The sequence below is a fragment of the Morone saxatilis genome, unplaced genomic scaffold, assembly GCF_004916995.1.
Source record: "Morone saxatilis isolate NCDOM2014 unplaced genomic scaffold, NCSU_SB_2.0 Contig2, whole genome shotgun sequence".
NCBI lineage: Eukaryota > Metazoa > Chordata > Actinopteri > Moronidae > Morone > Morone saxatilis.
Window position 1 is genome coordinate 7,509,642 of NW_023339762.1, and position 22,420 is coordinate 7,532,061.

The 22,420-nt window shown below is 38.8% G+C and overlaps 2 protein-coding genes across 3 annotated transcripts in view; both read left to right on the forward strand.

Annotated features, from left to right (window-relative positions):
- Positions 1–7,736: 7,736 nt before the first annotated feature.
- LOC118330949 (copine-8-like) overlaps positions 7,737–22,420 on the forward strand; it is a 62,112-nt gene continuing 47,428 nt past the window's right edge. For both annotated transcript variants that reach the window (XM_035665698.1, XM_035665699.1), the window contains exon 1: positions 7,737–7,845. In XM_035665698.1, coding sequence (XP_035521591.1) covers positions 7,763–7,845 — 83 coding nt within the window. In that variant the 5' untranslated portion in view covers positions 7,737–7,762. The remainder of the gene's footprint in view (positions 7,846–22,420) is intronic.
- Positions 18,033–21,374, forward strand: si:ch73-195i19.3 (beta-1,3-galactosyltransferase 2). The gene has a single exon (XM_035665700.1). It carries the CDS (start codon positions 18,571–18,573, stop codon positions 19,519–19,521), a length of 951 nt encoding a protein of 316 aa, XP_035521593.1. The 5' UTR covers positions 18,033–18,570; the 3' UTR covers positions 19,522–21,374.

The window sequence follows — 22,420 nt, forward strand, 5'->3', positions numbered from 1 at the left end:
GAGCTGTTTTTATCTACAGGCGCTGCAGGTCGCCTTTCATGGAGGCCGCCATGTTGAACTACCATATTCTACAGTAGCCTAGAACTGACAAAACTGAACACTGGCTCCAAATAGGGTTGTGCGCATTTCTTTTTCTCGCATAGACATATCTTGGCCACCCCAGTTTCTCCTACACCCTTATATATAAATACTCAAAGTACTTACCTGTGAATGTCGCAAAACAATTTGTTGCATATGTCACAATTTGCAAATATCAAAATAAAAAATTCAATCCACACACATTTACCGCGGACCAAGCAGGCCAGCCAATTAGTTTCTGTGGGCTTTGAAGAGAGCACAGATGGATATAACAGCTTCAGTTCCCTGTCAGTAAATCCCACATAGCAGTCTGTGCAGAGGGAACAATTGCCATCCCATCTCACTGTTGTTACATTGTCTTTTTAATTTTGGTATCCTTTTCCATGTAATACAGGGTGATGAGAAACAAACAATCAACAGGCCCACCATGAGTTGTGACGTGACGTCTGTTCTGTACAATGTGATTGGTTGATGCCCCTATTCGCTATGAAAGCTCAGAAAAAACGACCTCGATTTGGAAAAAAGTTACTTCACTTTCTTGCTGAGTAATTGTATTCTGTGTCAAACTATTCACAACAAAAACAACAGTTTAAAAAAAATATATTGACGTGCAAATTAAACACCAGAAAAGCTTAAGGCTTGCAGTGTGAACGTAGCAACATAACTTACAAGTTATGCTGTACAACATTACACAGCTGTTGCTCTTTCTGAAGTTCTTCCTTTTTTTTCCCTATTAAAGGGCTTTTTGGTAGGAGTTTTCCCTTATCAGAACATGGGTCTAAGAATACACGTACAGACTGTAAAGCCCAGGTTTTGGGCTATGTAAATAAAAAATGACCAATTTGATCAACATCAGTGTCTAACACATAGATGTGGTGTTGCCGCAATCAGTGAGAACACTCATCCAGAGACTTTGTTCAGACTTTGTTCAGATGCCTAATGAACAGCTCGGGAGGCCATCAGAGACTGCTGTCATAAATCTGCAGGACTGTCTGACAGGCAGAACCAATCACCGGCCACCCGATGTGAATGTTACCGCGCTGACGAGTGTGTGTGGATGTCACTGAGGTTATCTTGGGTTTATTTGACCCAGAACACTTCAGAAGTACTTTAGACTTTGTCACAGGGGTCCACGACAATGATTCTGAACACCAAATCAAGTCTTTAAATAACTCCTATCACCACTATACACATCTTGTTTAACAAAGCCACCGCCATTACTGCTACTCTTGCTGACTTTTTCACAAACCTCTCATGCATTCATTGGTCAGTAGCCTCTTTCTTTGATGTAAGTCTATTAATCCTTATTAAAAAACAGCACAACCAGCTGTTTCACAAGATGCAGAGATGTGCACATTTTCACTCCAGCCCTGCTGCTTATTGCTGAGCAGATCTCCGCCCCTTAGAGAGAGATTTTGACCAGCCTCAGCACAAACTAGTTTTAAAAGACCCTTTTACACTGAACAATGTAAAATCACACCAGGTGATGTTTACTGATGGTGGGTTCCTGTCATACAGAACGTTCATTAACGTGTCAGAAAAAGCTTTGATCAGCACTGATGTTTCACTATTTCATTATTATTGTTTTAGGTCTGAAAGACATTCTTGTCATGTCTTTCTGTTGTGTTACCAGTTGCAAAAGAGAAAATGAAAAATAAAAAAAAAAAATAATCATGTAACCCCTTAATCTTGCATTTCCCTCATTTACCTCTTGAATTGGAAACAAACTTCACAAGACATTGCATAAATACAAGAGAGGTGAAAAGTTTTCTGACTTATTATACACTAAACCATATTTTGACACCACTGCATCAAATCAAATAATCATTTTATACATAATTCTAGCTTGATATAATTAGTATCTTTTAAGTTTGGGTACTTAACTAGAATTTAAAAAAAAAAAGGTTCTGCTGGTTTGAACGATGCTCAGCTGCACAGCGTAAGTTTGTAATAATGAATCCACCGGTGGGTCGGGCAGGTTTGAGGATGTTAGTACATTATAGAAAAACTTTATACATCTATCACAGCAAGACTATGTCTCTCTCTGGCAAATTGAGAGAAAAGGAGATTGAGGAGACAGTAATTAGGAGCAGTCTGAACTGCTTCACACTCTGATAATTTGAAATCTATTTGTGGCACTGAGGCATGAATATAATACAATTCTGTTCAGACACACGGGCAGCAAAAAAACTATTTTACAATTTATGGGATTAAACCCAAATTCATCAAGTCATGCAAGTATTTTGATTGGAGTCGCTCGACTCAAACTTCAGATGCAATATTAAAGAATGAATCTTAACAAGTGATATTTAATAAAGTTTTCGAAGATTTTTAAACATTGTCTTAATCAAAGCGTGATCCTGAAATCATGAATAATTTTATAACCAATATAGATCTCCATTCATAAGCCAGGGAAGACTATGAAATTACCTTGGAGGAAGTACAAGCGGTGATAAAAGTTCCCCAATAATAAAGCTCATTTGTCATGCAACTACACTGAGGAGATTGACAAAGCCTTCTCTAAATCATTAGCCGCTTTCTTATTACAAATGATCCAACACTTTATCTGAATCACTCCCTCAGCTGCTGTGTGAAGCTAATATTGCACTTGTACTTAATAAAGGTTGAGATAATTTAGATCCATCGTATAACGCCATGTGATTGCTCCCAGCAAAGTAAAACAGATTGAAGACTTAGGACAGCCATGCTAGTTGCTCTGTAAGGCCATACTCATACAGCAGCGCTTTGAGCTAAATGCTAATAACTGAGACTAATCTCAGTAAGGCTCTTTCCTGGTTACATCATACTATATAAGACAAATTACAGTTGAGGATGATGAGAATGTCATTAATTCTTTGGGTATTTGATCATAAATCAAAGTCAGCGTCACAATTTATCTTGACAAGAATGTCTGTAAAATGGCAATCCATCCAATATTTGTTGAGACATTACAATCAAAACTCACTCAGCCTCATTGTGGTGCCAGACGAAAAGTCAGATGATCTCCAGAGTCATGTAGTTGTTGTGATGTTTCATTCTCAACCAAAGTGTTCGATGAACTTGATGAAGATGATGACACAAAAGTTCCATCACAATGTTACTGTTATGTTAATGTTATCTTACTGTACAAGTTATAAAACATAAACGTTCTCTCAAGATCCTACAAACAAATCAAACCCTCCATTTTGGTGCATGGAGTTTAACCAAGGTTGTCCCTAATTTCCCCTGTTCTGATATAGAGTCAGTACAGCTGTGGTTGTTTTTTTTATTACATGCTGATGATGATTAACTTTTCTTTCCTAAAAGCCTAACAGACCTGATCCAAAACACAGTGTACTTGTCAACAACTGCAATCTGCAAAAATTAAATGTGTGAAGCTGAGAGTTTTCTCACTCAAATGTCTGTGTTCCTGGCATAAAAAATCAGAAACAGCAGATATTTTTTTATATATTTTCGCAAGCAAGGTGCTTCCAACACTCTTGATGCTCGTTTTCTCTGTGTTTTTACCTGGATAAAAGTCCCAAAGAGGAAAAAGAGTCTCTAATGTAGCCACAGGACAGCAACACCAGAAGACAAATTAATTATCCGTAGTCCTCCATATTTTATTTATTTTTTCCTAATGTCTTCAAGTTAGATCATCTTGAAGTCGTTTTTTACGTTGTACACATTGCTAGGTGCTGAATTCAGGTAGAAATGAGGAGGCTGTAGTGTAAGTAGACATAATTTTAGCCAGAAAATTACACTAAAATTGTCACATTCAGTTCCTTCACACAAAATGTGACTCAGAGAAATGATTTAATACTAATACAGAAAGACTGTGGTTTCTGCTCCATGACCAAAATATAAAATACAGGATGGAAAGGCTTAATGGCAGGATGATTAACAGGAGAAAAAAAATATCAAAAAAGACAAGTCTGACTTTTCTTGTTTTTTTAAACTATTTTAACGGGCGACATGACTCTAGGGATGGCTCTGTCCATCTGTCGGCCCCCACTTGGTCCAGACTTATATCTCTCAACAACTATGAGATGGATTGCCTCGATATTTTGTACACACACAGGATCCCGTCAGCATAATTTGTAATACCCATGGTGATCCCCTGAACGGCAACATCAAGTTAAAATCTTCAGTCAAAGCCAAATACCTTCAGAACTAATAGCACTCCCATCAGCCTTAGCTGCAGTTTATGTTTAAGGCTAATTAGCAAATGTTAGCATGCTCATACGCTAAAGTAAGATGGCGAACATGGCAAACGTGTAGCAGGTATAATGCTAAACATCAGCATGTTAGAATGCTGGCATAGCATTTAGCTTATAACACCACAGTCTCACAAAGCCGCTAACATAGCTGACTTAAGCCTCTTGGTTTTGGGGTAATATCATAGAGTTTTACCTTTTAGGTCTCTAGAAATAATTCAAATTAAACAGTCAGCGACAGGAAAATCACTTAGTGGCAGATACAACATGTGTACAAAAGGGTTGGGAACCACTGCTCTCTATAGGACTGTCACAGGATACTGAAAAGCTACATTTCGATCGGTGGCTGGAACATCACCTCACAGAAAACACATGAAAAACAGGTGTTGACCCGCAGGATGAACTTTCTGTCATTTTTTCCAGGCTAACTGGAGCTGACACACATATTCCCATATTTAGCTCTCAGTTTCATGCTGGACTGGTTAATTGAGTTTGTTTTGCTCAGGTGGTCTTTGTCATCTGGCTTCTGTGACACTTTTCTGTCCAGTCACAACTTGGCCGAACCCTGACTGGCCTTCTGCTCATGTGACACAATTTTTTTTACAGTTCTCACTCCATGTGGGCAGTGGATAAAGTGTGTTTTATTTACACACTATAGTAATAATGCATAATTAATCCATAATTACCGTTGTTTTGTATTGAGTTGATGACCCTGATCAGCTACTGTAGGTGTTTTCAGTCTCATTTTGAGACACTGCACGTCTTTAATCATTTCAAAATTAACATTGTTCCTTAAATTATGTTAGTATATTTGAGTCACACTGTTAGGTTCATTGCTTTCCAATTATACTTCAAACACAGATAATTGCATTTTCACCCACCCACATGGATAAGTCAGTTGGCTCTAATGTGAACAAGACTTTAAATTTTAATGGAGGGGAAGCCAACTTTCCGTTTTCTGTGCTATTTTCCATCTGAATTTCCTTAATATTTTAAAGGGTGGTTGTGAAGAAAATTAGCTTTTGGATAATTCAGCCTCGTCCACATGATTAGAGGAGCTCATAACATTAGTGCAAACAAGTAATTAAATAACAGAACAGCTCATCTTATAAACAGTAATTGTCAAACTCCTGCTGGGAACAGAGATAATATAATTGCAACAACACAAGGCCTCTTCACCTCTCGTAACCTGCTGAATTAACAGGGGAAAAAATAACAAAGTCTCAATTACATGAAAAGGAAAATGAAGTTGTTTCAACACAGCTGTAAATGTAAGTTTTAAAATGCTTGAATCTCAGCTCCCAGCCAAGTAATCGATAAGTTTATTGATCAACAACCTGATCAGCCCGCTCACAGAAGGGGAGCACTTAAAGACACTGTATTGACTTAAATGAGTTCTTTGGAGGTTTACCACAAGCCCAAACCCATTCCTTATACCTTAACTTAACCCTAAATGTAACACTGAACCAAAAACGTAACCCTCTAGGGAGCAGATGTCTATCTACATACCATCCGAAAATACAAACATTCACACTCACATTATTCTTTCATGCGTATTTGACATGTTTTTTCCTGTAAAAAAAAGAAGTATAATTTCCACATTAAAAACTTTAAAAAGCCATCTACTCCTTCTACCATATTAAAAAGTGGAGAATCTATGAAGATGTGTTCATTTCGACTTCAAGTCACTGTCCACAAGTCTATTCTCAGTGTATGAGCACTGGTGGCTTCAAGTTTCATCACACTAGTAGAAGTTGCATTCTGGACCAGTTTTTAACTTTTTTTATATGTATTTACAGGATCCTGAATTTAAGTGTTTTTGTTGGAAAGCTAGCGGCAATGTCATTCTTTTGATTGGTCCACCACTTTGGTTCAGTCTGACATATCTCAACAATTGTTGGATGGACTGTCATGACATTTTATAAAGACATTCATGACTTCCAGTGTATGAAGCCTACTGATTGTGGGGATCCCCTGACCTTTCCTCCAGCGCCAACAGCAGGTTGAAATTTCTGATTCAGGGTGAAATGTGTGAAATTTCTCACCAAACATAAGAAACAACAACATAATTTTAACTTTGCTACAGATATTCATGTTCCCCAAAGGATGACCTGTAATAACCTTGGTGGACCTCTGACTTTTCATACAGCCTAGTGCCATCCTGTTTGAGTTGTGCCATGAATTACACATGTGATGTTTGTCAAAATAAAGGATAATTTTACAAGTCAAGAAAGTTGCAGTTTGTTGTAAAACCTAAGACTTGTAAAATCTAAGACTGGAAAAATACCTAATTTAAAAGACTACACACCTAAAAGTTATGTACGTGACAATATAACTCATTTAATAACTTGTTTAGCTCATACGGAACAAACTCCTTTCACATTGGTGCAGCTCTCAACATGGTCCAGCGGTGTTTGAAAAAAAATGAGAAAACACATTTGTCATTTCTTCATCTGAATGTGTTTCCAGAAAAATAGTCTGTCTGCTGAATGATAAAAAAAATATTCCTAACCTTTTCTTAAGTTGCGTCCGTTTCAAATCAAAACAAAGATGGCCGCCCGCCCACCGGCTAATTGGAAACTTAGGAAACAGGTTAAAGGTCCAGTGTGTAGGATTTAGTGGCATCTAGCCAACCTACTGAATACTGCTTGCTGCTTGCTGCTGAATTACCGCTTTCCAAATGTTCTGGAGAAACTATGGTGGCCACAAAACTCAGGAAAAACGCTAACGCCCAATCAGAGCCAGAGTTTGGTTTATCCATTCTGAGCCACTGGAGAAACATGGCGGTTCAACATGGCCGCCCACTCTGTAGCTAAAAACGGCTCGTTCTAAGGAAAAGAAAACACAACGATTCTTATTTTCAGGTAATACTAAAGAAAATGTACCTATAACATTATATGCCATTTCTGACAATAAATTACACACTGGACCTTTAATCAATTATTTCAGTTGATTTTAACTCATAATTCCACAGCCCAACCATAAAACAAACTACACATGACCATTTAACCCCTTATCGGCCCCAAATAATCTCATCTCCAAAACCCAAACCTGAACTAAATCCTTAATCTAATTTCTAAAGAGGAAGAAGAAATGATCTTTTAGGCCAATGTTTGTAAAGTAATTTGGTCCTTACAAGTTGATAAATACTATACACTCCCACTTTGTGCCTGTGTCTGTGTGTGTGTGTTAGTGTATGTGTGTGTGTTTGTGTGTGTTAGTGTATGTGTGTGTGTTCCCTCCCCTTCACACCGTCCTCTCTCCTCCGGAGCACCGAGGCGCACAGAGACGCGACTCCGGCGCGCTGCAGCTCCGAGTCTGCGTTTCTCTCTCTGCTGCTTCGCGCTTACAGAAACAAAACGGCTTCTCTTCTCCTCATTGCAAGGCTTCCTGTTGTATCTCCATCTCTTCTCCCCCATCGGTTCCTCTCATGCCGCCGTTAAGGCGCAGGATACGGGGCGATTTGTGATCGGCCAAGCAGCAGCTCGATGAATATGGCGTGTATTGGGGACGCAGACCCTTTCACCGCTGCGATACCTGCCACCAAAGTTGAACTCACGGTTTCTTGTAGGTGAGTAGCGACTGCTGCTGGTTTCCCACACGGTCTGCTGCTGTTAGAGATACAAAGGACATTCCCATATGTGTGAAATTGTTCAATAATCTGATATTTGACATGTAGTAACTGTCCGTCTCTACGGGTGATGGATGTAGTGGAGAGTAAACGCGCCAGAAAGTCTGTTCGCGCTCGGTTGTATTGCAAAAATACAGTTTAATATCACTTATTTGAGCCTGAAATGCAGATTTTTAGGGGTCACTTTTCTCTTTGAATTGCAGTAGTGGAAGCTAAGTGATAATATAGGGACCTAAATGGGGAGCTGGAGAGAAATCCAGCACTGGCAGCAGGTTTGGGTGATCTCCAGATGGAGGTCAGAGTTGACATGTCTGCACTGTACTGTCACAGCTCTGATAGAGCTGCCACATGCAGATCTGTGGGAATCTATGTTTTTATCACAGCAAATAGACACTTTTCATGCCTTGTGATAATGTAATATTGTAATTGTATTGAATTTTGCGTGTGGAGTGGAGACTGAAGACTGAAGCAGTGTGTTTGGCTCAGATTGTGGCAGTTTTACTACTGAAGCAGCAACCCCTCTACTCCTTTCTACTGTAACACTAGAGGGGTAAACTGATGGAGATACAAAGAAACAGGTTGGGAGAGAGGGAGGAGTAATTTCTGGATTCTGCAACGGGCCCATGAGACTCCTGTAGTGTGGTCAGCCCTAATATATATTTTATATATTTATTCATGCTAATTTCTGATGTGTCAATCAGAGTAATTAAATTTTTATTCAGTTCCCTTTATTGGAATGACAAGACACCATTGCTAAAGCATTAAGAAATTATAGAATAAAAATAAAATAGAATATATCTATCAATAATAGAGCTGATAGAGTCGATTTATTGATTAGTCGATACGTAGGAAATAGTCAGACATAGTCCGTTTTCATTTAATCAGACACCAGTAATATCTGGTTCCACCTTCTCAAATGTAAGCTGCTAATCTATCTATCTATCTATCTATCTATCTATCTATCTATCTATCTATCTATCTATCTATCCTTGTAAGGTGTTTTTTTCCACATGCCATCACAATTTCCTAAAGTCAAGGTGGCATCTTTAAATACAGTTTTGGACTCTTGATCAGACAAATTAAGCAACAATATAAAATTGTAGACCACATGAGACTAAGAAATAGTACAAGTTACAACCGCATACATTACATACTTACAATTGAGAAGCTGTATATAATTTTAGCTTGAAAAATAATAATAATAATTTATTATCAAAATACTTTTTTCTGTCAGTTGACTAAACAATTGTTTAATCTCTAAAAGTAGCAGTCACCCATAAACTGTCATCAGTAATATAATATTGATATATGATATTGTGATATTTGATTATTTACCAGCATCCAGCTCTATAGGCTTAGGACTAGATTATGTTTTTTTTTATTTTACTGGAAAACTGGGTCTGTTTTGAGACCTATAACAAACAAAAGAACAAAGACTGAATTATGTTTCCACTGACCTAAAATCAGCTAGCTGCTGCAGGAGCCGCTGTTTCTGTTTTACGTTGGCCTAAGAAGAAGATCCCGATAATAGCTCGGCAGCAGAAGTCAGCTTGTTAATGACCTTAACGATTCTAAGATCAGAGCCTGGGAAGTTTCTTTCAAACTGAGCCACCATCTGGAAAAAAAAATCTTTTGAAATGATACTGTTAAGAATTATGAGTCATGTGTGCTTACAAAATGCAATTCTTATTCATGCAAACATATGTGTAGGCTCTGGTCCATGTAGCTGTGAATAGATCACGTAGTGATTATAGAAAATGGATGGCTGGGCGGTGACGAATTGCAGTGACATTTCTTTCATGGTTGAGTTTTGAGTCTGGTTGATGTATATGTGCTCTTTGGCATAAGATAAGATGTTCCTTTATTGATCCCCTGTGGGAGAAATTCAAGCGAATGAGTGACCTGTGATGAACAAAAACATTAATTTCTCTATTAAATATCTCATGAACGAGCTGAAAAACCTAGCTTTCACTATGTAAAGTTGTGGAGTAGCGATGGTTGATCACGTGATTTTTGGATACTTTAAATTGGAATTGTAGTCTACAATCAACAATTTGAATAGGTGCTATTTCTTTAGTAGAAAATAGCTCCAAGTGGGAGGTCTGTAGAGTAACTGGGACAATGTTTCTAGAATTACATGTTTATATGTTACATGAGCGCTACTCTGGCTGTGGAAAATCTCAGAGAATTAGAGGCTTAGAGGCTTCTTATTTATAACAGGAATCCTGTGTTACAAACTGCACGTGTGGAATTTAAAAGGAAGGACTGTTTTCCAGACAGTGACCGCCTAATGAAAGATGATGAAAGATTGCATTATAGGAAATGTTGGATTCTGAATTTTTGGAGCATAACTTTAACCAAAAGACAGGATATCTTGGTTTCTGCTGCATCGATTTTGTCTGTCTCTTGACTTCATGAGAGTGCAACACCAAGTCACTGGAGCATTCTGAGCAGCCCTAACTAGAAGTTAACGCAGTGAGAGAGTTGAGTCAAACTGTTCACTGTTAATCTGCCAATCTACACTAAAGACAGTTATGGACTAATTAAATCTTATCAGACAGGGATCCCTGAGACTACATCTTATCAAACACAGGTCTGTGTATCTGCTGTGTATGAATTTGTGGGTCCTTGACATCAACCGCTAGGGCTGCAACTAATGATTATTACAGTCAACCTATTTATCTGCTTCTTAATTAATATATTAATTGTTTGGTCTATAAAACACCATAAAACACTGAAACATGCACATCCTAATATCCTACAGCACAAGGTTATATCTTCATATGTCTTATTTTGTCTGTCCAAAACTCAGTTATATGGAATTCACTATAATTTAAGACTAAGAAAAGCAATAAAATTCAGATTTTTGCAGATAATCTCTAATCAAAACTGTTTCCGATTCATTGTCTATACTGTGATGGACTAATCGATTTATCAACTGATCGTTGTGGCTCTAATCCATATAGCTCCATATGTGGTCAGTTTTCTTTTTACTTCTAGTTGAAGCATTTGTCAGCAGTACCAGTGCTGTCACATTTTCACCCATAAGACGAGATGGTCGGTATAGCTTCCACTATTTGACAGAAGCATCCATTACTTAACCATTTAGTTTGATTATTTTTAAACAGAAGACGACTATTTAACACTGTTTTTTAGCTGCCAAGAGGATGGCAGAGTCGACACCCTCAGCAGCGTCACCAACACAAAATTTACCAGCCCTGAGCTGGTAGGCGGTGTGATTTTCCCACTTTGGTGTCTCTGCGTGTTGACAAAGCTACTGAGGCATTCAGTCCATAGATCCCATCCTTCAGTAAAAACCCTTCTTCACTCAATAAATCCAAACCATCGCCGCACTCATCACATGTGTAGTCAAGCAGAAGAACTGACAGATTGATTAACTCAAGTCCAATATTGTGCATCAGTGAGAAGAAAATCCTTCAGTCTGCTGCAATAGCACACGGCTGTTTGACTGATGAGTGCCTATCACTCCTGATCACAAGGCCTTGATGACACACACACACACACACACAGATAGAGTTTAGTTTTGTGCATGGATAGGAAACAGCGAATCAGGTGAGCCCTGCAGAAGGTCGGTCCTCGGAGAATGTTTGTGAACAAAGACGTTCACGTCGTTGTGGCTGTCATCTGATCTGAGTGGTCCACAGTGGAGAGATAGCCGTGACCTTTGGGCACAAAAGGTAGGAAGTGTATCCCGTCGAAGAATTGGCCTGTTGTGATGTGGCTGTATTGAAGCCGGACGCTGACCTGCTGAGAGGCTGGTCGATGTGTCACAGCCGATGTTGCACTTTACACGAGGAAAGTGAAGAAAGAGACAGAAGGAATCCTGTGTGATGTTTCTTACGTTTCACTACTGTACACACACAGCCAGCATCACTGCAATGCTAAGCAGGTTTTATTATACATATACATTTGAAGGACGTAGTTAAACAACCTTCAGTGTTAGAAAAGGCAAAAAAAAAAAAAAAGGCTTTAGGTAGAGTTACAACTAATGATTATTTTCATTGTCAATTTATGTATTTAATAGTTTTTCAAACTGTTTATCCATAAAATTTCAAAACTTCCAATCACAAGTTCACAGAGCTCAAGGTTTACCTGACCAACAGTCCAAAATGCAGAAATATTGAATTTATCATTATTAGAAACAGTGAGAAAAGGAGGAAGGAATAAGCAAATGTTTGGTAATTTTGCTAGAGAAAGGACTAATTATAATTTTTGTTCATACATTTTCTGGTGATTAATCAAATTGATTAATAAACTTATTGTTTGCATTATTTTAAAGTAGATAAGCAACCTGTTCTCACACACCATTCGTCAAATACTGCAGCTTGGTCAGTGGCCCTCCACTTTAAATTATGACCTAGTAGTTATCCCTCTACAGGGATTTCTGGACACACCAGCAGTCAAAGTCAGGTGACGTAGTATAAAGAGCGAGGAAGTCAGCATATGGTGGTGTTGGTGTGAATGGACGGCTGAAACAAACACAGGACTTTAACCCAGGAAAGCGCTGTTCGTGTCCCATGTGAAACCAGATACGTTACGTTAGTTACATTTTATTCATGTACTTAAGTTAGGTCAGGTGCATAAAGTAAATTTTCCTAATCTTAACCAAGTAGTTTTGGTGACTTAACCAAACTGTGACATTTTAACGTTTACCATTAAAGCTTGACGATTTGACGGGTTGGGGGTGAGAACATGTTCTGACCCCTATTCAACAATCATTGGCAAAACCATATTTATAATATACTTTTTTTATTCAAAATTTTATTTAGCTAGAAAATAACATCCAAACCTCAAAAACCATAATGGCTTTTTTATTTTTTTAAGTATTTTTTTGGGCTTTTATTGCCTTTATGATAGTGATCAGCTTGAGACCAGAAAGGAAAGGGGCAGAAAGAAAGGGGATGACACGGCAGAAAAGGGCCGCCAGGTGCGCATTCGAACCCTGGGCTGCTGGCAGCAAGGATCAGTAATGGTCGCCAGCTCTACCCACTGAGCTAACCTGGCGCCCCATAATGGCTTTTAATGACGGCTACAATTCATTTATTTGGAAAATTCCAAAGTTAAAGTAAACACAATAGGAGCAGCTTTATAATAAGACCTTGACACACAATTATAGATTTATTTAAGATATGTACACAGGCAGCGTAAGTTTATGTAGCATTCTTAAACATTTTTGTTTCCCCCAGATACATAGATTGCTTTTTATTTCGTACAGTTGACACTTGAGTCCTAGTTAAATGAACTAAAATAATAAAATAAAAAAACACTGTCATGAGGAAGAGTCAATTCAGAGCAGCGAGGTGCTCTGTGGCTGTGTACGCTCTTACATTTAAGTGCTAAAATGAATTCATTATTCTTTATCTTACCTATTGTTTCATACATTTCCACTCGATTACATTTTTCCTATTAATTAATCCGCTGACTACTAACTAAAACAATTCAAACACAGCTTTAATGCAACTCAATGTTGCTTCAACCTGTAGCTTTGCTCCTCCATAATTTCAGTGGAACAGAGCAAAGAGCGTAAAACCAACAGATCGGTCTCATGTGGCAGGTCCAAACCGCTGGAGGCCCAGTGGGGGTCATGCTGAGTGGCTGCATTAATGAGTTTTTGAAGGAGTCATTTGGCCTAATTAAGGCACCAGCCAGACACCGTAGCTTCACCCGGGTACCTCAGAGCGCCGTCATGGCTCCATCACATTACTAACCAGCTCACCTCCTGCCCCCTCTGTTCCTCTGCTTTCATCTTTTGCATAGCCACTTTCGTCCATCTCTGTGATTGCTGTGGACGGATCTGAAGACATTCTGTTGATTAGTAGTGTTTGATGCCTTTCTACTGAGCACAATATAGGATTTTAATGTGGTCACTGTGCTTTGAGCTGAAAATAATCCATTTCTACGCATGCTGTAAACACATCACAGTATAACATACAGCATTTAAATTGTTGTAATTTGTAATGCTTTATAGTCAATGTATAGTATGTAACTTATATTCACATCAGTATGAGTGAGTGTCATTAGTAGTGTGGTGTAAATTCAGTTGCTCTCAATTTTTCAATGAGAACTATTAATCTGGTTGATCAAGTTACAAAAATATATTCATGTTCAATACTCAGTTGACGATATTTTATCTGCAGAAATGTGACACGAGCTACAATCTTGGCAGAGCTGAAAGAAATAGATCACAAGTTTTACAAATACATACACAGTTTTCGCCTCTTCCATCCATTGGCAGGTCTATTATTGAAAATGATAGATCTAATAAAACACAATTCTATTTTTAAAATCCTAGTCAATTTTTGTAGGGTTTTCAAAGTATGTGATGCTGACTTACATTCGGATGCGTATAAAATGATGAAAATAATGTCTTATAAGTTCTGCAGCCTAAATAATTACACCTTATTGGCCTGAGTGTTGCACTCAAAAATTGCACAATGCACAATGAAATTGTGATATGTCCTCAAAGTAGGTTGTTTAGAGTTATAGTGCTAGCAGGTACAACAGATTGCAATGCGTAAAAACTTTATCTAAGCTCCTTGCTTCAACATGTAGCTTTGCTCCTCCATCAGTATCATTAATATTTATTTTATTATTTATTATCATATGATATTAAACCTCTTGAATCTTGGGGGAATATTAGGGAAATGTTGGTAACATCACATCAAACAGTAGGCTAATCTATAGACATCTAAAATGAAAATGAAAATCAGCCAGACAAAGCAAACATGTCAAGCAAGTCCTTGATGTTGACTGCAATATATTAAGGATGAACCAAGACTTAATACCGCTTATCCTGTGGTAGGTTATATTGGAAAACACTGCAAATCAGTGAGCGGGGCTGTTTGCGGGCAATATTGGATTTTTTTGTTTATCTTTTTGCATCAATATGATGAAAAGTGCCTTGGATTGTCAGGTATTTATTTTTTTGGATTAGTTAAAAACAGTCATTCCAGTCTGATTATTTTATCCAGAAACTGAATTGAATTTTAAGATAATTTAGAAAATCACAATAAATAGTATCTCAATATAAAGTTAGATAAACTATGATAGTGGATTTTATCCATAGTGCTGGGTTGTAGTGTAACTACAGTAGATTTCAGAACTTAGAAGGGACAAAGTTCAAATTGTATTGTAAATCATGCAGGCTTTAGATTAGCATAAGCAGTGCACCGGAGGTATGTAGATGACAATGTCAGAAAGATGTAAGTTAATGGATTTCACTAAACTAGAAATAAAGAATGGTGCTGGAAAGCTCAATTGTGACTCTGTAAAGGTTGGTGGTCACAATGGGGGAAGATGATGTTGATGCGTATTGATAGGCCAGATGAAGCAGTGTTAAATGATACAGTAAGAGAGACTCCCACAGTCATGTTGTAAACCAAAATTGCTCTAACAGTCTAATTATAATGCAGTAATTCTGTTCTCAAATGTACGTGGACTGTTGATGTTGTGTCTTTCTCCAGTGAAGTGGGATTCCTCTAGTTCATTATCGGATGCACATCGCTTTTCCCTGAGCACGCATACAAACACACACTGAGAATCTAAGAAAATCGTTGAGAATTAAGAAATTGTCTCAGGTGCTTCAAAGGTGGATTGATCAAAACAGCTCAGAGTTTTCTACCGACTCAATTGACCTTATTGATCTGCTGTTCTTCTCCCAGCAGGACGAGCTTTTGCTGTTTATTATTGCGCCTTCACCGAGGGGTCTTCTTTATTAGCTAGTTTATACGTCCACAGACAGCTGCTACTGCACTAACAGTAAGCAAACCTGCACATAGAGGGCTAAATGTCAAGCTAGTGGACTTACGTGAGATTATGCGATGGGAGTGACCGCCCACGCTGCAATGTGGAATTCAGGAAGCAAGAAGGAGAGGTTTACTAGCTGAGAAGGTTGCCTTGGTTGTGCTCCTGTGGAGTCTGGTGAGCGGAGGCTGGCACAAACACTGCCGGGGGTTAATACTTTGAATCCCACCAGAGCCAGCCACGCACCAATGTGCGAATGGTTGAAAATAGTTGTGGAAATTGTTGATGGTTGTTTTTAGAGTTAGGGTTTGATACGCTCACTACAGGTATATGATCAAATTTAGTGATGAAAATGATGTTTTAGCCAAATTGCCATTTGGTGTTATTCAGAAAGTGTACAGTTGTTTTTGACTTTCTCCTTGAAACCGCTGCCTGCTGCTACTGGAAACAATGCTCTGAAAGCAGTAAGAGTGAGTGGGCTGTAAAATCGAAACAATGAGCTGAAAGATGCTAAAATGCCTGGTAGAGCTGAGGGGAACTGCAGATTTAGGTCTGAACAACACATTGTTAATACAAAAATATTGATTACTGCAGCTGTGAGATTATTTACTGCCTTGCACTACAGCAAGCTCATTTTCAAGTCATGTTTCAGAATTAAATATTTACCATTTTGGCTTCAACTGGTTTCTAATGATTTTGCACAATATTAAAAATCTATAAGTTAATATTCAAAAGTATTCCGTATATATGGTTGAGAGCACAGAATGACAGTAAATGGATTTTTAAACATTGTATGGATATTGATGGAAACCGAAGGCTGATCACTGACACTCTGTATACTCTAAAACAGTGTTTGAAAAATGTTTGCAGAAATGCAAGTTTACATGACTGTAGTCAATAAGGTAAGACTTACAAGAATGGAGCGAAGCCTGCGAGCTAGTTCAGGCAGTCAACTCGAGCTGCGCTGCTATACACACATGACATATTCCATAATCACCAACCAAGTGCACCCTTTCAATCTGGCAGTCTATTTAATCTGCAAAATTTCCCAGCTCTCCCCCTGCTTTGTCAATGCCACTGTTGCATTGTATCACATCGCTGCTGCTCTGTAAACTATTGCTGCCTGCTGCGCCACCCCAGCATCCACCTGTAGGCTCCGACTGGGGGTTAAGGTATTTGTGCATCACTCCCCAATATCTCTATGTAAACATATCTGCGGGTGCGGGGAGTGAATTAGACAGAGCATCTCTAGACGCCAAAATCTAAATATGCTATACTGCTGTAATAAACATTTCAAACGTGAGTTGTCTGACTAAACTTCCTTCAAATGAATTCCTAAGAACCAGATTTAAATTTAATGTATTAACTCTTACCTGTGCAACACTAATGTAAAAACAGAGCACCTTTTGCCTGTGGAGGTCTTGCATGATCGCTAAATATTAACTATTAACCTGTTAAGCACAACTGCTTTTGCAATACAATAATATATAATCCATGATGGAAAAAAATGTTTTTGATGGTGCCAAGTAAGTTTGTCATTGTAGCTTAATTGTTGATAAAGGGAAAAAAAGTGACCCACAATCTGTGGAGAAAAATGGCAGCACATTTAAAAGTCATTGGTACACAAACTGTGAGAGGCTCACTGTGGAGGGCGAGGGTGTTCAGAGACCATCAAAATCCTCTAGTTTCTCTTGATGATGATGATGATGATGATGATGATGATGATGATGATGATGATGATGATCTCTATAAAGATATCCATTCTAATCTGAGGGAATTCAGTATCTTTGCAAACCTCTAGGCCCAGAATGCATCCGTTATGTTCCCATTCAATCGTTAAAAAGTATAGAAATACATTCACTCACTTTTAATATACATACATTGAATACAAAACACTTTATGAGCAGAGGAACCCAGAGGGTACACTTATATCAGTAGCATTACATTTAGCCTCTGTGCTTTAGGGAGTAGATTTTAATTCAGGGTTTAAAGGTCTTTCAGCCATAGAGCAGTTTTAAATCCACATAATACTTAATTCAATACATTATACACGTTTCCTCTGGATAACTCTGGTCCAGGCTCACTTTCTTGCTTTAATTCCTGTTAATTCATTAATGGTTAATTTTCTGAGATATTTTGGCACTGAATTTAGCACTTTAATCTTGGTTTACCGCTGGGGTATTCAATCATATCACAAAGTAAGTGAAAAAATAGAGAACCTACGACATCAACACTGTAATGTTACTTATGAATTTACTCTATTGACAGTGCGTTGCCAACAAGCCTCCCTGTCCCTGTGTTGGCCACAATACGTTCACTTTATTTAAACTCCTCATATCCTCATATTATCAGGGCACCAGCCATTAGGAAATAACTCTTCTTGCTTTGCCAAAACTGCCATTTTATGCAACACAGAACACAGATTAAGTTGACCCCCACTCAGTTAAGTGACATCTTGATAACCGCCGCAGAACCGTTTAACACCAGGGTATCAATCAGTCTGTCAACCCGGACTTTCCCTGATAACCCCGGGTTAAATCTGAGTTGGTTCAACTGCCTTAGTGCAGCCTGAGCCCTCAGCTCACCTCCATATGCGGTGAGTCTTTGCTGACAACCTGTCTGCTCTACTTGAAGTCCCGCCTTCTGTAATACGTATTGTAAAACCCACCAATCACAACGAAGGTCTGTAACATCTTGAACACCGAGGAGCGCTGTCCCTCTCTGCCGCTGGCTCTGCTTCAGTCGGATATCTCGCACCTCTCCGTCTTTGGCTGGATAGAACTTCCTGGTTCTCCCTGCTGGGAGTGGCCGCTGGACGTTAACACCGTGGGACTTTCCGTAGTTTACCGCTCGGTTCGGATTCAGGGCCGGAGTCCAAAGCGGACAGGACACTTTGGGGCAATGAGGAGAACTTATTCCTGGAGGTTAGTTAAGTTACTCACCGTTTCAGCTGTGCTCGTTCTGTCCGCTCTCGTCTTAGTGGGTAAACATCCGCCAAAGCCCAGCCCCCTCCCCGTGGAGGACTACAGGCTCATTTCTCCTCAGACATACCATTATATTCTCAACCAGCCTGCTGTCTGCCAGGACACAAGCCCCTTCCTGGTTTTTATGGTCCCTGTTGCTCCCGTTGAGTCTGCAGCAAGGGAGGCCATCAGGAAAACATGGGGGGCTCCAAGTCAGGACACCCTCACTCTGTTCTATGTGGGGCTCCCAGAGGGGGGCCAGGTGTCCGGCGTCCAGGACAAGCTGGTGGAGGAGAGCAGGAGACATGCAGACATTGTCCAGATGGACTTTGAGGACAGTTACCAAAACCTGACTCTCAAGACCTTGATGATGATGAACTGGCTGGCGACCCACTGTCCAAACGCCTCCTACGCCATGAAGGTGGATGCTGACATCTTTGTAAATGTGTTCTACCTCCGAAGACAACTGAGGAGCTCCCCCCGGCAGGGCTTCATCACGGGGTCCGTAATAAGGGACGGCAGCCCGAGGAGGGAGAGTAACAGCAAATGGCACTTGTCAGAGGAGCAGTACCCCGAGGACACCTTCCCCCCGTATGTGTCCGGAGCAGGGTACGTCTTCTCTGCAGACTTGGCCGCCAGGATCTCCTGGGCGTCCAGTTTTGTCCGGGCGATCCCCCTGGAGGACGTCTACGTGGGGCTGTGTCTGCGTGTGCTGGGCATCCGACCGGTGTACTCCTACAGCCTGCTGACCCTCAGGAATCTGTTTGAAATCAGAAACTTGGAGTACAACAGGTGCACTTTTGCCAAACTGATCATCGTCAACCAGTTTAAACCGTCACAGCTGATGGACATTTGGCAAGACTTCTCCAAAGGCCATACCACCTGTTGAGAGCTAACAGCTCAGGTTTAGAACAACAGGTTCTAAAGGAAAGAAAGCCGTTAGGCACACAGCTCTAGGGGTGGGGGGTTGTAGTTGTGTTTGCAAACATATCTATTAATTGTCAGGGAATTTAATTATCTTTAATTTTATATCTATTAATTATCAGGGAATTTAACAAATGGGTCACTACAGTACACTACATAAAAAAGAATGTAGCCCTTTAGTCAATTAGACTAATCAGCTAAAATTTTAATTTTAATTTTAATTGACAAGAATGACAAGACCATTTTCACAGAGGACATTTTGACAGAAAAGCACAGGTGTGATTAAAAAACCGGAATGAATTCCATTTAGCTGCTTCAGTTTCAGGGTCCTGGTGTGCTGTTTCGCTGTATAGAACAGAGCTAGTGTTATTAGTGACACGTGTCAAGAAAAAACACATTTCTGCTACACAAATTAGATTTTTTCTCTCTAATTATTCTAATCATTTTTCTTTAAAAAAATAAAAATAAATACTGGTAACTCTTGAATCACAAATTGTAGACATATGCAACCTGTTACAGCCTTGTTTTTAAGGCTCACAAGCCAAAAATGTCAGGAATCAAGTCCGTCCTCAAGACTGTTGGTTGGATAAAACATGCGAGTCGGAGGCAGCCATAGGCTCTGGCTAATTGTAGGCATTAAAGCCACAGTAGGTTTTTTCTTCACCCAATTTCATCAAAAATAAATACGTTTCTTTACACATTTTTTTTGAAAAGCTGCTGTAAAATCAGGAATTTTATGCCACAACAATCCTATAGGGACTGACATAAACATAAGTCACAAAGTGCTTTACAGAGACAATATACAGCAATCAAGAAGGGAGGCAAAGTACATAATGAAATAAAAACGCAATAAAAATACACAATAAATCCATAAAGTGCAGACATGGTGCATACAGGTTACCCAAACACCTGTCTAAGCAGGTAATTCCAAGGTGACATGCTGCTTGTTTTGTGTGACCAGCAGTCCAGAACCCAAATATATTCAGATTACAATCATAACAGTAACACCAAAGACCACATGGCCTCTTTGTCTATTCTGTGGTGTTATATTGTCTGTGCTATAGAAATGAAGTTGTCATTACTTACATGAGACAACACAGAGAAACAGGAAGTGGCATTTTTGATTAAAAGAAGCTGTCAGTTGCAGCCTTTAAAGAATGTATCTGTTCAGGAAGCAATGCGCATTTAGATATTTATTGCAGGCCGTCGAAGTGCTTAAACTTCTCTATCCAAAGTGCTGGAACCGCCTTAACTGCTGTAACTCTGTTCTACAGGTAGCTACATGACATAATGTACTCTCAGAATCTGCAGTTTACACCAAAGACTATTTGAAAATATATCAGTTTTACTACCATTGCACTTATTCTTCAGTTAGTGCCTGATGGGTTTGTGGTGCACATGTGCAGGAAGTTACATGGAACCACATTACCCAGCATTTAGTTTAAATATGATGATCTATTTGCTCTATTGCACTGCTACTATATGCTACACAGAGCTTTGCATAATGTAGACCTGTAGAATAACCTGCAGCTTATTGGTTAAGTTAGTGTGCCTCTTTATCTACTTTGTAGTTTTCAATTCAGTTAAACTCAAAGTGGCTTTATTTGAAACAGATGTTTACATTGTCAAAGAAAGTGTAAAATATATGTATATACAGATTAGTAGAAAAACACTATAATAATGAATCATAATAACTAGCTGCAGTAGGTAACTTATAAAAAAAATAACCTTTTGTCATATTTACTGAAACTTTCACTATATCCTGACAGTAATACATGAAACAGATCATCTGTAAAAAAAAAAAAAATCAGGTTCCTCTGGCTTCTCCTAGTGCTCCTAATGGTATTTGTAAGAATTTACCGGGCCTGAATGAAAACAACCAATCAGAGCCTTGAAACAGTTGACTGTTGAGTCTCATTCCCAGGACATCAAATACAGACATTTTGGGTCCCTGGGAATGAGACTCAGCATCAGCTATCTTCAAGCTTCCAACCCAAAGTGACTATGTATTTTTCTCAGCTCTGATTGGTTGTTTTAATCTAGTGCATTTTCGGTAGACTTGTAGTAAATGCAAATCCAAATAAGTATTTTAAATCAAATAGGCCATAATAAGTTTGTTTGTTGTAGTTGCATATGGACACCAGCTGGTGGCAGTATGTGCCAGCAGATGACATGTACTGAAGGCTACACTTACAGTTTTTCTGGATTGTTTACACACATTTTCTGAAAGCATGCCTCATACTCTCAGAACTCCACACGCAAATCCAAAATAACACACACAATGGGCAAACCCCTTAATTCTCCTGCAAAATGAAACTTTACATTCAAAATAATGTTTACTCTTCTCAAAATGATATTTTGTTTTCAAATGACACACACAAACCATCATATTGAATAGACATTTATAAGAACCAGGTTGAACACTAATGCTCAATGTAAAACACTATGATGAATGGAAAACATCTTCTTCTCCCATTCATCATAATGGCTTTAGGCCTTTTTTTTGTTCAGTGTTACACTTACTACAGACAGAACATACATAAGTGTGTTGTAAAATATTTGAAGAATATTGTTTTCTATACTCAGAACACACAAATACACGGTAACAAATATATTTTATTTTTCCACAAAAACAATGTATACAGTGTACATCCCAAACCAACAATGGTGTTTGCCCATGTGATGAGTCAGTGTGCATAGTAGGGCCAATTAACTTTAGAATATTTGAATGACAGTGTGTTCCTTGTGAAAACAAGATATTTTCTTCATGAAAATTGTGCCAAATGCAGAGAATTGTGTGTAGTGTTTTTGAAAAAAATGTGTTTTAGAACTTCAATTTGAGTGTAAAGCAGGAATTGTGCTGT

Bases quoted from the DNA above. Each gene is read 5' to 3' on its own strand.
- si:ch73-195i19.3 (XM_035665700.1), top strand. From the start codon at position 18,571: ATGAGGAGAACTTATTCCTGGAGGTTAGTTAAGTTACTCACCGTTTCA.